Source organism: Oncorhynchus mykiss, chromosome 24 (assembly GCF_057628025.1).
Source record: "Oncorhynchus mykiss isolate SJ-2025 chromosome 24, ASM5762802v1, whole genome shotgun sequence".
Lineage (NCBI taxonomy): Eukaryota > Metazoa > Chordata > Actinopteri > Salmoniformes > Salmonidae > Oncorhynchus > Oncorhynchus mykiss.
The window spans coordinates 8,471,800-8,487,500 of record NC_143045.1 but is presented as its reverse complement, the minus strand read 5'-3'; the positions used below and the strand labels follow the sequence as shown (position 1 = coordinate 8,487,500).

Sequence of the window (15,701 nt, the reverse complement as noted above, 5' to 3'; positions counted from 1 at the left end):
GCAGACTCCATCAGGTTTTCTTCCAGAATGGTCCTGTATTTGGCTCCATCCATCTTCCCATCAATTTTAACCATCTTCCCTGTCCCTGCTGAAGAAAAGCAGGCCCAAACCATGATGCTGCCACCACCATGTTTGACAGTGGGGATGGTGTGTTCAGGGTGATGTGCTGTGTTGCTTTTACACCAAACATAACGTTTTGCATTGTTGCCAAAAAGTTCAATTTTGGTTTCATCTGACCAGAGCACCTTCTTCCACATGTTTGGTGTGTCTCCCAGGTGGCTTGTGGCAAACTTTAAACAACACTTTTTATGGATATCTTTAAGAAATGGCTTTCTTCTTGCCACTCTTCCATAAAGGCCATATTTGTGCAATATACAACTGATTGTTGTCCTATGGACAGAGTCTCCCACCTCAGCTGTAGATCTCTGCAGTTCATCCAGAGTGATCATGGGCCTCTTGGCTGCATCTCTGATCAGTCTTCTCCTTGTATGAGCTGAAAGTTGAGGGATGGCCAGGTCTTGGTAGATTTGCAGTGGTCTGATACTCCTTCCATTTCAATATTATCGCTTGCACAGTGCTCCTTGGGATGTTTAAAGCTTGGGAGATCTTTTTGTATCCAAATCCGGCTTTAAACTTCTTCACAACAGTATCTCGGACCTGCCTGGTGTGTTCCTTGTTCTTCATGATGCTCTCTGCGCTTTTGACAGACCTCTGAGACTATCACAGTGCAGGTGCATTTATACGGAGACTTGATTACACACAGGTGGATTGTATTTATCATCATTAGTCATTTAGGTCAACATTGGATCATTCAGAGATCCTCACTGAACTTCTGGAGAGAGTTTGCTGCACTGAAAGTAAAGGGGCTGAATAATTTTGCACGCCCAATTTTTCAGTTTTTGATTTGTTAAAAAAGTTTGAAATATCCAATAAATGTCGTTCCACTTCATGATTGTGTCCCACTTGTTGTTGATTCTTCACAAAAAAATACAGTTTTATATCTTTATTTTTGAAGCCTGAAATGTGGCAAAAGGTCGCAAAGTTCAAGGGGGCCGAATACTTTCGCAAGGCACTGTATATATATGAGTCTGCGATTGTGCATCAGTGTATGCTTTGGGGTACATTGCAGATACGCATGTAGGTACGTGCGTGCCCATGGGCGTACCTATGACCTTTGCCCTCTGAGTGGTACTACAGGGTAATGGCTGTTCTCACCGTCTCAGGTCTCTTGCTGTCCTTCAGCTCCGCCCGGTCAAAGCACTGGGTCAGAATCTTATTATCAGACATACACATGACCTGTGGATGGACAACGCACAGAGAATGAGTACAGCTCACTACGACCTGAACTATCACACTGTTCCACACACACACGAGGAAAGAACACAATCTCAGAGTCTGGTCTATTCTCCAATCATATCATCCATCTACTATCTTAATCCTTTCCCCTTTTGGCCTGAATTCTCCCTCTCACCTCTTTCAAGTTCCTGAAGAGGAGGTCATTGTTCTTGTCCAGGAAGCCTAGAGGGGGAAGAGAGAGAGGAAGAGCACATGCACTCCGAGTAAGGTTGGGGGAAAGAATGATTACACACACAGTGACAGACCACTACAGAACATCCTTCCTTTCCCTCTGGTCTTCTCCCTCTTGCTTCCCCCTAACAATTGACGCTGCGCCACACACACACACACACACCGTTGACGTTGTAGTTGACCTCTCCAGCGTAGTGCAGCAGTCTGAACTCCTCTCGGCCCATCACCTTCCGGGTCTTTCCATCGGCCAGCTTGTGACTACGAGGAACAAACCAACAACAAGTGACCATTTGTCAGGGCACACCATAGACACCGTAGCAAAACATTTTGCAACGGAAAAAGAAAACAAGCTTTTCTTATTAAAAACACTTTCAGGAAATCCCTCCCGGTTTCAACCTGTTTTCTTCCATTTGGTACCTAATGAACACGACTTATGTTTACAACGGACTAATGGGAGGAGTTCTCCTTTAACTCGTGTGCATTTTGTTCCCAACAGATATTTCGTTTTTAATAGTTATGCACTACTGCAGACCAAGCATTACAACTTTGTTGATTCACGTAGTGTCTACGGGCTTCTGTGTCCTGACAAAGTCAACTGACCGCCAGCTCTCACCACGTCTCCTGTTGCTCTGTTAGCAGCGGGAGGTTTGGACGCGTGCGCTCGTGTGGGCGTAGACTCACGTTGTCAAGTGGGCGTGGCCTCCCACAGTATTCTCCAACTTCTCCAGGAAGGTGATGTCACTGGCGTCCCCTGGCCTCAGGCACTCCTCGTCCTGAGAGTGAGAGAAAGAGAATGAAAGAGAGAGAGAGAGAATGAGAGTGAGAATTAGAGAGAGAGAATGAAAGAGAGAATGAAAGAGAATGAAAATGAAAGAGGGAGGGAGAATGAAAATGTAAGAGAGAGAGAGAATGAAAGAGAGAAAGAGAGAATGAGAGCGAGAATGAAAGAGAGAGAGAATGAAAGAGAATGAAAATGAAAGAGAGAGGGAGAATGAAAATGTAAGAGAGAGAGAGAGAGAGAATGAAAGAGAAATACATTAGATGGACAGTTGACTGTGACAGCAGGACATACCAGACGCAGAGGGGCCAAGAGGCGAGAGAAAGGTGAAAGGTCAACTTGAAAAGGGTTACGTTATAGCTTGAAACGGATTCTCACCAGAATGGAGATGATGCCTTTGAACTTCTCCTCCACCAGATCACAGATGATCTTGTTGTTGAAGTACTGCACGGGCTCCCACTGTGAGACAGCGAGGAAAACAACGGCATCTAAAAATGGCTTGTTTAGGAGACGGAACTGTCCTACAATGTTAACGGTTGGGAAACAAAACATTTACAGAATGCTGAGAATCCGGGACAAGGAGGACAATCTGAACCCACATGCTATGCATACGGTCAAACAAACCTTCATGGCTGTTTGCTGCCGCGCACACACACACACACACACACACACACTTTATTAACAGGTTTACCACCACATCATCATCATCAAACACAGCCCACATTACACGTTGTACAATAACGTCCCCTTTGACGAATGACTGACTGGGCATGAATCGCTCGGCCCTCTGCACTCAGCTCCCTCATGGGCCCGTATTCACAAAGCGTCTCAGGAAGAGTGCTGGTCTATGATCAGCCCCCCCTTTTCATATAATCTCAGTCATTATGATCTAAAAGCCTAAACTGATCCTAGATCAGCAGCACTCCTGTTCTGAGACGTGGAGCGGGCAACCAATCCCCGTGTAGACAGTCATACAGAGCTGACAGGGAGAAGGTGGAAGGAGAGGGACGAGACAGAAGAGAGGGGGAGTGGTAAAGGGAGAAGGTGGAAGGAGAGGGACGAGACAGAAGAGAGGGGGAGTGGTAAAGGGAGAAGGTGGAAGGAGAGGGACGAGACAGAAGAGAGGGGGAGTGGTAAAGGGAGAAGGTGGAAGGAGAGGGACGAGACAGAAGAGAGGGGGAGTGGTAAAGGGAGAAGGTGGAAGGAGAGGGACGAGACAGAAGAGAGGGGGAGAGGTAAAGGGAGAAGGTGGAAGGAGAGGGACGAGACAGAAGAGAGGGGGAGTGGTAAAGGGAGAAGGTGGAAGGAGAGGAACGAGACAGAAGAGAGGGAGAGGGGGAGTGGTAAAGGGAGAAGGTGGAAGGAGAGGGACGAGACAGAAGAGAGGGGGAGTGGTAAAGGGAGAAGGTGGAAGGAGAGGGACGAGACAGAAGAGAGGGGGAGTGGTAAAGGGAGAAGGTGGAAGGAGAGGGACGAGACAGAAGAGAGGGGGAGAGGTAAAGGGAGAAGGTGGAAGGAGAGGTAAAGGGAGAAGGTGGAAGGAGAGGGACGAGACAGAAGAGAGGGGGAGAGGTAAAGGGAGAAGGTGGAAGGAGAGGGACGAGACAGAAGAGAGGGGGAGTGGTAAAGGGAGAAGGTGGAAGGAGAGGGACGAGACAGAAGAGAGGGAGAGGGGGAGTGGTAAAGGGAGAATGAAAAGATGGAGGAGTGCAGCAGAGGGAAGGGAAGGTCCCTCCGAGACGTAGGGTTGAGAGGGGAGGGGATGGAGATCGAGACACCCTGGTAGGAGAAAGAGAGAGCAGTCTCACCGTGATTCCCTCCGCTTCGTACTCATCTTGCTCGGACTTGAGGGTGAGCTCGATGAAGAGCTGCTGCAGCTTCTCGTTGCAGTAGTTAATGCAGAACTGCTCAAAACTGCGACACACACACACACACACACACACACACACACACGATTACAGGTGAACCGTTAGACGACGGTAAATGGTAAAACGCTGTGGAAAATACAACGGATGATGGGAAAATGAGTTCTATATTCCTCTGGTACCTGTTGTGCTGGAAGACTTCAAAACCATAGATATCCAGCAGGCCAATGACTGAAGCGTTCTTATAGGTCTCATCCTAGAAGAAGAAATTACAGCTTTCATGAAGGAGCAATTCGTAAACGTCTCAGCGACAAAGTAAGCCAACAGACTCAGAATAAAACGAGTAGCTCGTCATTGGTTAACGTGCATACTTAAACACAGCCGAAATGACAAACTCACAGCAGACATGGACTAGACGCATTACGGTTAGAGAGTACCTCACAGCTCAAATATGCACTGACCTAATCCCCATCAGACAACAGCCTGTACAGAAACGCAGTGCCGTTGAATGAGCGTTACTGCTCTGACACGTAGTACTACAACACATCCACAAGGGGGAGCCCTACCGCCACGGTCTATGAAATGGCCAGCTAATAGGTCAAAAGTGTAGGCTGACAGGAGGGTGAGAAGACTAGGGTAGATTTAGGGATATCAGGCCAACAGGGGGGGGTCAGCGGTGAATGGGGCGTTAGTTTGTGTGTGTGTGTGTGTGTGTGTGTGTTACCTTGTAAGCCAGGGAGACGTTGATCTTGTTGACGAGCCAGGTGAAGGTGCGGCCGTACACGGCTTTAGACAGGGCGTCCCGGGCCGACGACGCCTGCTCCAGGTTCAGAGGGCTCTTTAGCTGGAGGACACACACACACACACAGATCAGACATGGAGACACACACACACACAGATCAGACATGGAGACACACACACACACAGATCAGACATGGAGACACACACACACACAGATCAGACATGGAGACACACACACAGATCAGACATGGAGACACACACACACAAAGATCAGACATGGACACACACACACACACAGATCAGACATGGAGACACACACACACACACACAGATCAGACATGGAGACACACACACACACACACAGATCAGACATGGAGACACACACACACACACACACAGATCAGACATGGAGACACACACACACACACACACACAGATCAGACATGGAGACACACACACAGATCAGACATGGAGACACACACACACAAAGATCAGACATGGACACACACACACACAGATCAGACATGGAGACACACACACACAGATCAGACATGGAGACACACACACACACAGATCAGACATGGAGACACACACACACAGATCAGACATGGAGACACACACACACAGATCAGACATGGAGACACACACACACACAGATCAGACATGGAGACACACACACACAGAGATCAGACATGGAGACACACACACAGATCAGACATGGAGACACACACACACACACACACCGATCAGACATGGAGACACACACACACACACACACAGATCAGACATGGAGACACACACACACACAGATCAGACATGGAGACACACACACACAGATCAGACATGGAGACACACACACACACAGATCAGACATGGAGACACACACACACACAGATCAGACAAGGAGACACACACACACACACACACAGATCAGACATGGAGACACACACACACACAGATCAGACATGGAGACACACACACACAGATCAGACATGGAGACACACACACACACAGATCAGACAAGGAGACACACACACAGATCAGACATGGACACACACACACACACACACAGATCAGACAAGGAGACACACACACAGATCAGACAAGGAGACACACACACACACAGATCAGACATGGAGACACACACACACACAGATCAGACATGGAGACACACACACAGATCAGACATGGAGACACACAGATCAGACATGGAGACACACACACACAGATCAGACATGGAGACACACACACAGATCAGACATGGAGACACACACACACACAGATCAGACATGGAGACACACACACACACAGATCAGACATGGAGACACACACACACACAGATCAGACATGGAGACACACACACAGATCAGACATGGAGACACACACACACACAGATCAGACATGGAGACACACACACAGATCAGACATGGAGACACACACAGATCAGACAAGGAGACACACACACAGATCAGACAAGGAGACACACACACACACAGATCAGACATGGAGACACACACACACAAAGATCAGACATGGACACACACACACAGATCAGACATGGACACACACACACAGATCAGACATGGACACACACACACAGATCAGACATGGACACACACACACAGATCAGACATGGACACACACACACAGATCAGACATGGACACACACACACAGATCAGACATGGACACACACACACAGATCAGACATGGACACACACACACAGAGGACAATGGAAACAGTCCTTTGTATGCCGTTATATATGTTGACTATAGAACGTCTCTCACCGGGCGTCCTATAATAGAACACTGGCGTAGAGAAGGTTCCAGCCTACCTCTTCCCCTTTGGCGATGATCGTTTTGTGTGTGAGCGCTTCTTTCAGGACCAAGCCATCCACACCGAGTAACTGCAAAACGTCAACAGCAAAAACATCAACACAACACCAGCGTCAATGTTATCCATCCTACCGAGACAATGGGCAGTGGAAGTACGGAGCTAGGGGAAGAGAGTAACGACACGGTACATGATTGACTGAGTGTAGTAGGAGTAGTGTTTCCATGGGTAGGGGGGGGGGGTCATACCCTCGCCAGGTATTTGATCTGTGTGTCTGTAGTGATGTAGGCATTGCCGCTGTCTTCTCCTCCATACTGAATGTTGCCCAAGTGAAGAACGCTGGCAATAATGTTTAACAGCTCCTAGGGGTGGGGGGGAAGAGAGAGAGAGAAGCCACGTGAAGATTAGGCATGATAAGATAACACATTTTATTGCGATGCGCTAAAAGACAACGCTATCTTGATGGCTGAACATATTCAACTATATTTGATAAAGCCTAATCCAACTAAAAGGGGGCCAACCATCCTCCCCCCACATGCAAGCATATAGTGAAGTTGGCCTCGTGTGTGTGTGTGTGTGTGTGTGTGTCAGTACTGTACAGTGCTCTCCCCCCCTTTCTGAACTGATACACACTGAGCTCTGGCCACAAGCCCAGACTACAGTCATGAAAGTGCAAGAGACACTCGCACAAATCAGCTCTTTCACCACGACCACGCCCTCTCTTCACCCCCTGTAAGATAAGATCCCTTCATTGGTCAATGCAGACAGTCACACAACCGCAGCACAAAAGGTGCAGAAACAAAACAGAGGGCGGAACCCAAAGCACAGACGTGATTGGTCAGACAGGCAAAGGGAACCCGTACTCAGTAGTAGTATTCGAGGTAGCACACCTCAGTGGCTGACGTCAACAAACAGGTTCTTACCTCCACCTCGTCCTCGCTGAAGCCGATGACAGACAGGGCCTTCCTCACCACCTTCCAGTCGCTGCGGTCGTTGATGGAGCTCACCTTGGGACAGTTCCCCTGAGAGACCCAAAAACACCACATGGCTACATCAAAACCTCCCTCGACCAAAGCAGCCGACCGCTGAAATCGGTGTCGGTAAACAGGAGACAGGCGCTCGTGTTCGTCAGGCGAGTGTAAAAGAAAGTTCAATCAGAAACATCCACCAAGGTGAAGAGATTTACATGTTTTTTTGAGAGACGGGCAGTTTGATGTTTTGCATGGTTTCTCTTCACAGGCTGTACATGTATGAGTACTAAATTGTAGATTCAGCACACACACACACACGCGCGTTCATTGGCTGACTAAATCAGTGCGGACGCGCGCGTGTGTGTGTGTGTTTTTGCAGAAGTCTTGTAGGTCTCAGTGGGGGAGGGATAGACAACTGCTTCACCTGAGAGCGTCTCTATAGCAGCACTAACAACACACTGGGTGCATTAAACAGGCTCCCACTGGGCTAGAGACAGCGCACGGTAGAGAGAACGTCAGTGAGAGAGATGGATGGACGAGAGAGAGAGAGAGAGAGAAGGCAGGGATAACTGCAGCTACAGACACACCTCTTCCTGCCCTAAAGGAGAGACTCGGGGATAAATCTCAAATCCCACACGATTGCATGACTTTTGACCTGAGCCCCAAACAGCTAGACAGACTCTGGTCCAAAAGTGAACCGTGTCCCATTCCAGACCCAACCATAGAGCGAAGCTCTGGTATCCCCCACCTTGACGAGGTACTGGTACTGCTGGGGGTTCCTCTCCAGGCCCAGGCGCCGCAGCAGGTCCTCCTCACCCCCCTCAATCAGCTGGTAGAAGATGTGGAAGTTCCTCTCGCCGTGGTTCTGGTGCACCACCCGTGACTTCTCCAGCAGGTAGTTGAGGATGTGTCCCCCCACCGGTGCACCCTGCCGCCGGGAGAGAGGGAACCGGAGAACGGGGGAGGAGGAGAGGTGAGGCAGGGATACTGAGACAGACACAGAGCCACATGCAGGTGTACACGCCCCCAGGAAACGAACGAGCCCCATGGACAGTACAGTAACGTAGGAGTGGAAAAATAAAACATATTGTACAAGTTAATATGGAAGGACTGGCAGTGGATATGTCCTGGTTTCCCCCTTACAGGAACATACTCGGTCATTGTGCGCGCGCGTCTGTGTTTGTGACCACTCACCTTGAAGTCAAACTGGATGTCCATGTATTTACCGAAGCGGCTGGAGTTGTCGTTGCGCAACGTTTTGGCGTTTCCAAAAGCCTGGGATCACACACATAGGGAGGAAGAGAGGGAGGAAGAAAGGCAGAGAGGAGGGAGACAGAGGAGGAGGGAGACAGAGGAGGAGGGAGGGAGAGAGGCAGAGAGAGGAAGAGAGGCAGACAGAGGAGGAGGGAGACAGAGAGAGGGACAGAGGAGGAGAGAGGGACAGAGGAGGAGGGAGACAGGGGAGGAGGGAGGGAGACAGGGGAGGAGGGAGGGAGACAGGGGAGGAGGGAGGGAGACAGGGGAGGAGGGAGGGAGACAGGGGAGGAGGGAGGGAGACAGGGGAGGAGGGAGGGAGACAGGGGAGGAGGGAGGGAGACAGGGGAGGAGGGAGGGAGAGAGGCAGACAGAGGAGGAGGGAGACAGAGAGAGGGACAGAGGAGGAGAGAGGGACAGAGGAGGAGAGAGGGACAGAGGAGGAGGGAGGGACAGGGGAGGAGGGAGACAGGGGAGGAGGGAGACAGGGGAGGAGGGAGACAGGGGAGGAGGGAGACAGGGGAGGAGGGAGGGAGAGAGGCAGGGAGAGAGGAAGAGAGAGAGGAAGACAGAGGAGGAGGGAGACAGAGGAGGAGGGAGACAGAGGAGGAGGGAGGGAGAGAGGCAGAGAGAGAGGCAGAGAGGCAGAGAGGAGGGAGACAGAGAGGAAGAGAGGCAGAGAGGAGGGAGACAGAGGAGGAGGGAGACAGAGGAGGAGGGAGGGAGAGAGGCAGAGGGAGGGAGTGAGAGAGGCAGAGAGGAGGGAGGAAGGGAGGCAGAGAGGAGGGAGGCAGAGAGGAGGGAGGCAGAGGAGGAGGGAGGCAGAGGAGGAGGGAGGCAGAGAGGAGGGAGGCAGAGGAGGAGGGAGGCAGAGGAGGAGGGAGCAGGGGAGGAGGGAGGCAGAGGAGGAGGGAGACAGAGGATAAAAGAGGGGAGGTCCACAAAGAACGAAGAGAGAAAAGAGTGGGAGACAGGAGAGAGGACGAAGAGGGGGAGATGGAAGAGGGGAGGAGGTAGACCGATGTGTTAAAGTGGGGTCAGACGGTCAGGTGTGTCTGAGACACTATGGCTGAGACACGGGGCTAGATTACAGGGCAGGCAGTCAGTTAGTCTGTCTGTCTGTACTGCTCTGTTGTGATCCTCACACATCTTCTCCCCATCTGTACCCCACTATCCCAGCCAACACACCTCAACACAGTACACTACATGAGTAGAGACCCCCGCTCACACTCCAGGAGAGGCCGCATATACACACACACACACAGAAATATAACGTCTTGTTTTACACTGGACCAAGCCAGGCACATGCAGCGGATGACGTGGAACCCCCCCCCCCCCCCCCCCGGCGGTCACCTCTAGGACAGGGTTGGACTGCAGCAGGCGGTCCTTGACCGTCTCCACCTGGTCGCTGGCGGGACAGGTCACGGCGTAGTACTGCAGGATCTTCTTTGAGGCCTCCGTCTTGCCGGCACCGCTCTCCCCCGAGATGAGGATGCACTGGTCCCTACGCTCCGTCCGCATGGACCGGTACGAGTTGTCAGACACCGCGTAGCTGGAAGGAAGGAAGGAAGGAAGGAAGGAAGGAAGGAAGGAAGGAAGGAAGGAAGGAAGGAAGGAAGGAAGGAAGGAAGGAAGGAAGGAAGGAAGGAAGGAAGGAAAATAGAAAGAGAGAAAGCATGAGTCAGTCAAGTCCTGTGGAGGAGGAAGAATTCGTTTGAAATTATTTTGCCTATATATTTTTTTGATTGTCCTCGCCATTTCACCGGGTCAAATTCCTGGTCCATACAAATGTACTTGGTGAATAAAGATGATTCTACCCTTTTAAATAAGATCCCATTTGGTAGGTGTGGTGGTCACACAGTGAAGTGAGCTACGAAAGGTCCTGTTACAACAGGCTCCATGTAATATCAGAGGGGCGCCATGTTTATTCAGCCTGTTTTGCCCACACGACAGGGGTGTGGGATTCAGAGGGGTGGGGTTAAACGTGGAAGACACATTTCGGCTGAGTGCATTCAGTTGTGCAACTGACTAGGTATCCCCCCTTTCCCCTTCCCTTGAAACATAGAAATCTCCTCCTAGGAGGAACACCCCTCTGGTACCACCTTGCACCATCAACCCAGCCTTCCTCCTTTCAACCCGTCGCCAATTTATCTCTGTCCCTCCCGAGGAGCAGCGAAGCCGGGAACATTGAGCACATGGAGGACTCTCCAATAATACAGTCCATTGTTCGTCCGTGGTCAGAGAGTCAGAGGAACCGGCCAGGAATTAACCTCTTCGCCTAGCAACTCAAAACAAAACAGGCTCAACGTAACGTATGTCGAGCAGACACTCTGGAAACCTCTCCGTTACATAACTGTTAGTCCACGACTGAGTCAACTGGGATGGGAGGAGGTGGAGGAGAAGGGGGAGAGGTGGTGGGTTGGGGTACCCGGGTTCAGGTTACTCACACGTGGGGAGAGACCTCGTAGAAGTTAACGCCTCGGTAGCGCTCCATGTGGTTCTTGGTGTAGATCTCCAGATCCTTGTAAGGGTTCACCGACACCAGGACTGAGCCGATGTATGTCTGAGAGACAGAGACAGACAGAGAGACAGACAGAGAGACAGAGACAGAGAGAGAGACAAAGAGAGAGAGACAGAGAGAGAGAGAGACTTCAGGGTGTCTGAGGTGACAACACAGTGGGGGAAACGCTGGGATGCATCTACACAATTTAGATGTGATTTTCCAGCAGGCACAAATTCATTAGGTCAGCAACACGTTATGCAACGGAACACAAAAGAAACAAGTGTTGACCCAGAAGGTGAGAGTAATTGGGGTAGGCGTCTTACATAGATGAGGTTCTCCTTGAAGCGCTTGCGCAGGTTCTCGATGAAGGCCGCCTCACTGGTGTGATTCTCCAGCAGGACAAAGTCCTGGACACCCACCCGGTCCCTGGCCGTCAGGGCACTCTCCATGCTGATCCGCACCCCGTCACTCCCCACAGCCTGGAGGGAGGGGAGAGGGAGGAGGTGGTTGGCAAAAGGAAGCAATTCTATAAATTGGTGAGGCAAAGAGACATTCTAAGCAGACCCTGGTTAAGTTGAAATCAACGTTACGCGCCAGCATCTCCCAGTGCGTTCATTTATTCCTGACAAGTAAGCGCTCAGAACAGCCCCGGGAATCTAGCTACGTACCTCAAGACACACACTATGACAATTTACGCTTCACAAAAAAAGGTACCCATTTCCACACACACTCAATAACATACACAGACAGAAAGTGATTGTAGAAACTGGAGTTCTGAAGCGTTCCACACCAAAGAGCTCTCCTCAGAAAGCAACTCATTTTGTAAGCCTATGAACGCTACAACTAGAAGCGGAGGAAAACCCAAACCCGAAAGAAAAAAGTTAACGCTTCGACCAAAGTCTTAAAAAGGCCCCACCCAATCTAAAATCTCCAGTCTAAAAATAACACTTAACTTACATCCTTCAGCTTGTCAATGCGTTCGCCCAGAAACCTGTTTTCTACGATGGAGACTTGAGTTTTACGCACCAGATCGCGAATGTTACCTAGATCCATGGCTCACTATCACTATACCGTACCACACAGATCTGTCACCACGCTCTGGACGCATCAACGAGGCAGGGAACGCACCGATGATTATGCCAGCACACACACGGGTCCACACGCAAATGTTTATTGTCCATGTTCATTACCACACACACACACACACACACACACACACACACACACACACACACACACACAGCAGCTGCATGTGTTGTTGTCGCATTATTGACACAGTAGGGCCTCGGCTCAGGGGATGGAGAGGGGTGCTTCTCCTCCTAATTAAGGGCTAGGTGAGGCAGCTGTGGACAAGACGGCCTGTAGCAGAGGAGAAAAACAGAGAGAGAGAGGAGAAATGAAACGGACAGAACAAGTGTAGCGGAGGAGGGGAGGAGACTGGAGAGGAACGTGTGGTGCCAGGAAACGATTCCATTCCTTATCCATCGCCATCACTGTACTCCCCCCCCCCCCCCCCCAATGTTCAAAAAACAACTCCCTGCTTCACACGGTACCCTACCCTGCTCCCCCTTCCCCCTCATTCTTCTCCCTCATCCCTCCTTCCATCCTCCCTCTCCCTCCTTTATGCAACAGGGCGCTATAACGAGAGATGGTGAAGTAGTCCCAATAGTTGTCCCAAATGGCACCCTGCTCCCTATATAGTGCACTACTTTTAACCAGAGCCCTATGGGATCTAGTAAAAAGTAGTGCACTATGCAGGGAATACGGTGCCAATTGTGACGCAAACCCTGGTTGCGAAGGGCTCTACACAGTCTATGCAAAACGGAGCAGACGGAGGTCCGTTTGTCTTCCATGAATGCAGCCGCACAAATACACGTAGAACTTCATAAGGAGCGAGGCAAACGGACCTCTGACGACACCATTCGCATAGACTGCGTAGAGCCCGTCAGACTTAAATCCTAAGAAATTGCCTGGGCTTGAGGAGACTCCGCACACCAACACTTAATTACAACATCTCATGTCGTTTTGCTTTATGACTTAATGGCGGGCGAGTTGTTCCAGCTACAATCACTAATGTGATCATCCTGTTGCAGGAGAACTTTCCTGCACTGCAGTACATTTGAAGATTAAAAAGACTTCTGAAGTTCGGAATTTCCACTTTGAAATTTCAGACTTGATTTTTCCCGTACGAAAGATGCATCAGCCCTTGCAAAAATGTCCATTAATTATAATCCACATTTCCTGTTGCTACAGGTTTATTTTCCTACCGTAGCTAACTGGCTCAAATTAAGATGCAACATCTGTAATCTTTACAGGGTGATGACTCAAGCTTTCACACCAGCCTCTAACTCTCACTTCATTCACACTGTATCCCTCCGAGGGTCTTCAGGTAGTTTGTGGTCCCCACCACCCCTCCATCTCCTTTCTCTCCTTCACCGCCCCCCCCCCCCCCCCTCCCCCCTTCAAGTCGTAGGCCCGTATTCACAGCCCCAGAGTAGGCGGAATGATCTGGAATACTTTCTGCCTTTTCAGATCATAACGAATGGTATGGAGAGGGGTGACCCGGTTCCAGATCAGCACTTCTGACTCAAAGGCTTTTGGAATACGGGCCCCGAGTCTTGGTGGGCTGTCGTTTCACACAGCCGGAGGAACAAAGAACCTGCAGTTCCTGAGGAAAAAAGTGGTCCGTCTCAGGGCGGTGCTGCGCTGAGAGAAGTCTCTCTCCCAGGGTTCGTTGGGCTCGTTAGCAAGAAGCCTGTTATCTGGACATCTAAATCACTCCAACAGCCAGGGGAAAGCCATAGCAATATAATTATGGGTTAGCAGGTAGCCTAGTGGTTAGAGCCTTGGGCCAGTAACCGAAAGGTTGCTGGATTGAATCCCCGAGCTGACAAGGTCGTTCTGACCCTGAGCAAGGAAGTTAACCCACTGTTCCCCGGGCGCCGAAGATGTGGATGTTGATTAAGGCAGCCCCCCGCACCTCTCGGATTCAGAGGGGTTGAGTTATACGCAGAAGACAGCAAGGGGAAAGCCATAGAAATGGAATTACTAGAATGGACTTCGCCATCTAAGTGAATGATGACATGATGGGTGGGTGGGTGGACCGTACTATTAATTCCATTTCTATGGGGAAAGCATTTCAAGAAACGATGGCACAGTGCCAACGTTCTTCTTAACACAGGGAGGGAGTTCTCTCTGACAGGGAGAGGAACCCCTTTTCTCCCGCTTTTGGTTTCCCATTCTCGCAGACTTCTCCCAACACCACCTCTCTCTCCATTATTTCATTGTTCCTCAAAATGGGGCTTTTTGCAGTTGTGTTTTCCTGCCTCCCCACCCTCTGCCCCTTCCCACCACACGTCTTTGTTGAACACACCAACACCCCTGCGCTCGTTACAGTACTTGCCGCTAACAGCATGCGGTCACCTTTTCCAAATCCTGTGAGGAAAACAAAGGAGCCGGGAGCCCGACTAGGTCCACTGCTGTGTTCCCTCTCCCTTACACACTCACTCACTCATCTGCACAGAGCAGTGAACGACCGGGTGCGGCTCAGGGGAATTAATGAGTCTGCTGCATAACCATAAAACAATGCTTTGCCCTTTGCAGTGTCCTTTGGTTGCTTAAAAAAGGTCGAAATTGTGATATAAACTCAGCAAAAAAAGAAAATGTCCTCTCACTGTCTACTGCGTTCATTTTCGGCAAACTTAACGTGTGTAAATATTTGTATGAAAGTAATTTTCAACAACTGAGACATAAACTGAACAAGTTCCACAGACATGGGACGAACAGAAGTGATATGTGTCCCTGAACAAAAGGGGGGGGTGGGGGGGGGTCAAAAGTAACAGTCAGTATCTGGTGTGGCCACCAGCTGCATTAAGTACTGCAGTGCATCTCCTCCTCATGGACTGCACCAGACGTGCCAGTTCTTGCTGTGAGATGTTATCTCGCTCTTCCACCAAGGCACCTGCAAGTTCCTGGACATTTCTGGGGGGGAATGGCCCTAGCCCTCACCCTCCAATCCAACAGGTCCCAGACGTGGTCAATGGGATTGAGATCCGAGCTCTTTGCTGGCCATGGCAGAACACTGACATTCCTGTCTTGCAGGAAATCACGCACAGAACGAGCAGTATGGCTGGTGGCATTGTCATGCTGGAGGGTCATGTCAGGATGAGCCTGCAGGAAGGGTACCACATGAGAGAGGAGGATGTCTTCCCTGTAAAACCCAGCGTTGAG

General features: G+C 50.3%; 1 protein-coding gene across 13 annotated transcripts in view; it reads right to left on the bottom strand.

Moving 5' to 3' along the window:
• LOC110503647 (unconventional myosin-Ic) overlaps positions 1–15,701 on the bottom strand; it is a 62,464-nt gene that overhangs the window by 11,553 nt on the left and 35,210 nt on the right. For all 13 annotated transcript variants that reach the window (XM_090218201.1, XM_090218202.1, XM_090218213.1 and 10 more), the window contains exons 2-17: positions 11,795–11,950; positions 11,416–11,531; positions 10,322–10,520; positions 8,909–8,989; positions 8,463–8,642; positions 7,667–7,765; positions 6,992–7,105; positions 6,745–6,816; positions 4,895–5,014; positions 4,353–4,426; positions 4,114–4,219; positions 2,684–2,764; positions 2,209–2,300; positions 1,691–1,785; positions 1,472–1,518; positions 1,216–1,296 (exon numbers count right to left, since the gene is read on the bottom strand). In XM_090218201.1, coding sequence (XP_090074327.1) covers positions 1,216–1,296; positions 1,472–1,518; positions 1,691–1,785; positions 2,209–2,300; positions 2,684–2,764; positions 4,114–4,219; positions 4,353–4,426; positions 4,895–5,014; positions 6,745–6,816; positions 6,992–7,105; positions 7,667–7,765; positions 8,463–8,642; positions 8,909–8,989; positions 10,322–10,520; positions 11,416–11,531; positions 11,795–11,950 — 1,713 coding nt within the window. The remainder of the gene's footprint in view (positions 1–1,215; positions 1,297–1,471; positions 1,519–1,690; positions 1,786–2,208; positions 2,301–2,683; positions 2,765–4,113; positions 4,220–4,352; positions 4,427–4,894; positions 5,015–6,744; positions 6,817–6,991; positions 7,106–7,666; positions 7,766–8,462; positions 8,643–8,908; positions 8,990–10,321; positions 10,521–11,415; positions 11,532–11,794; positions 11,951–15,701) is intronic.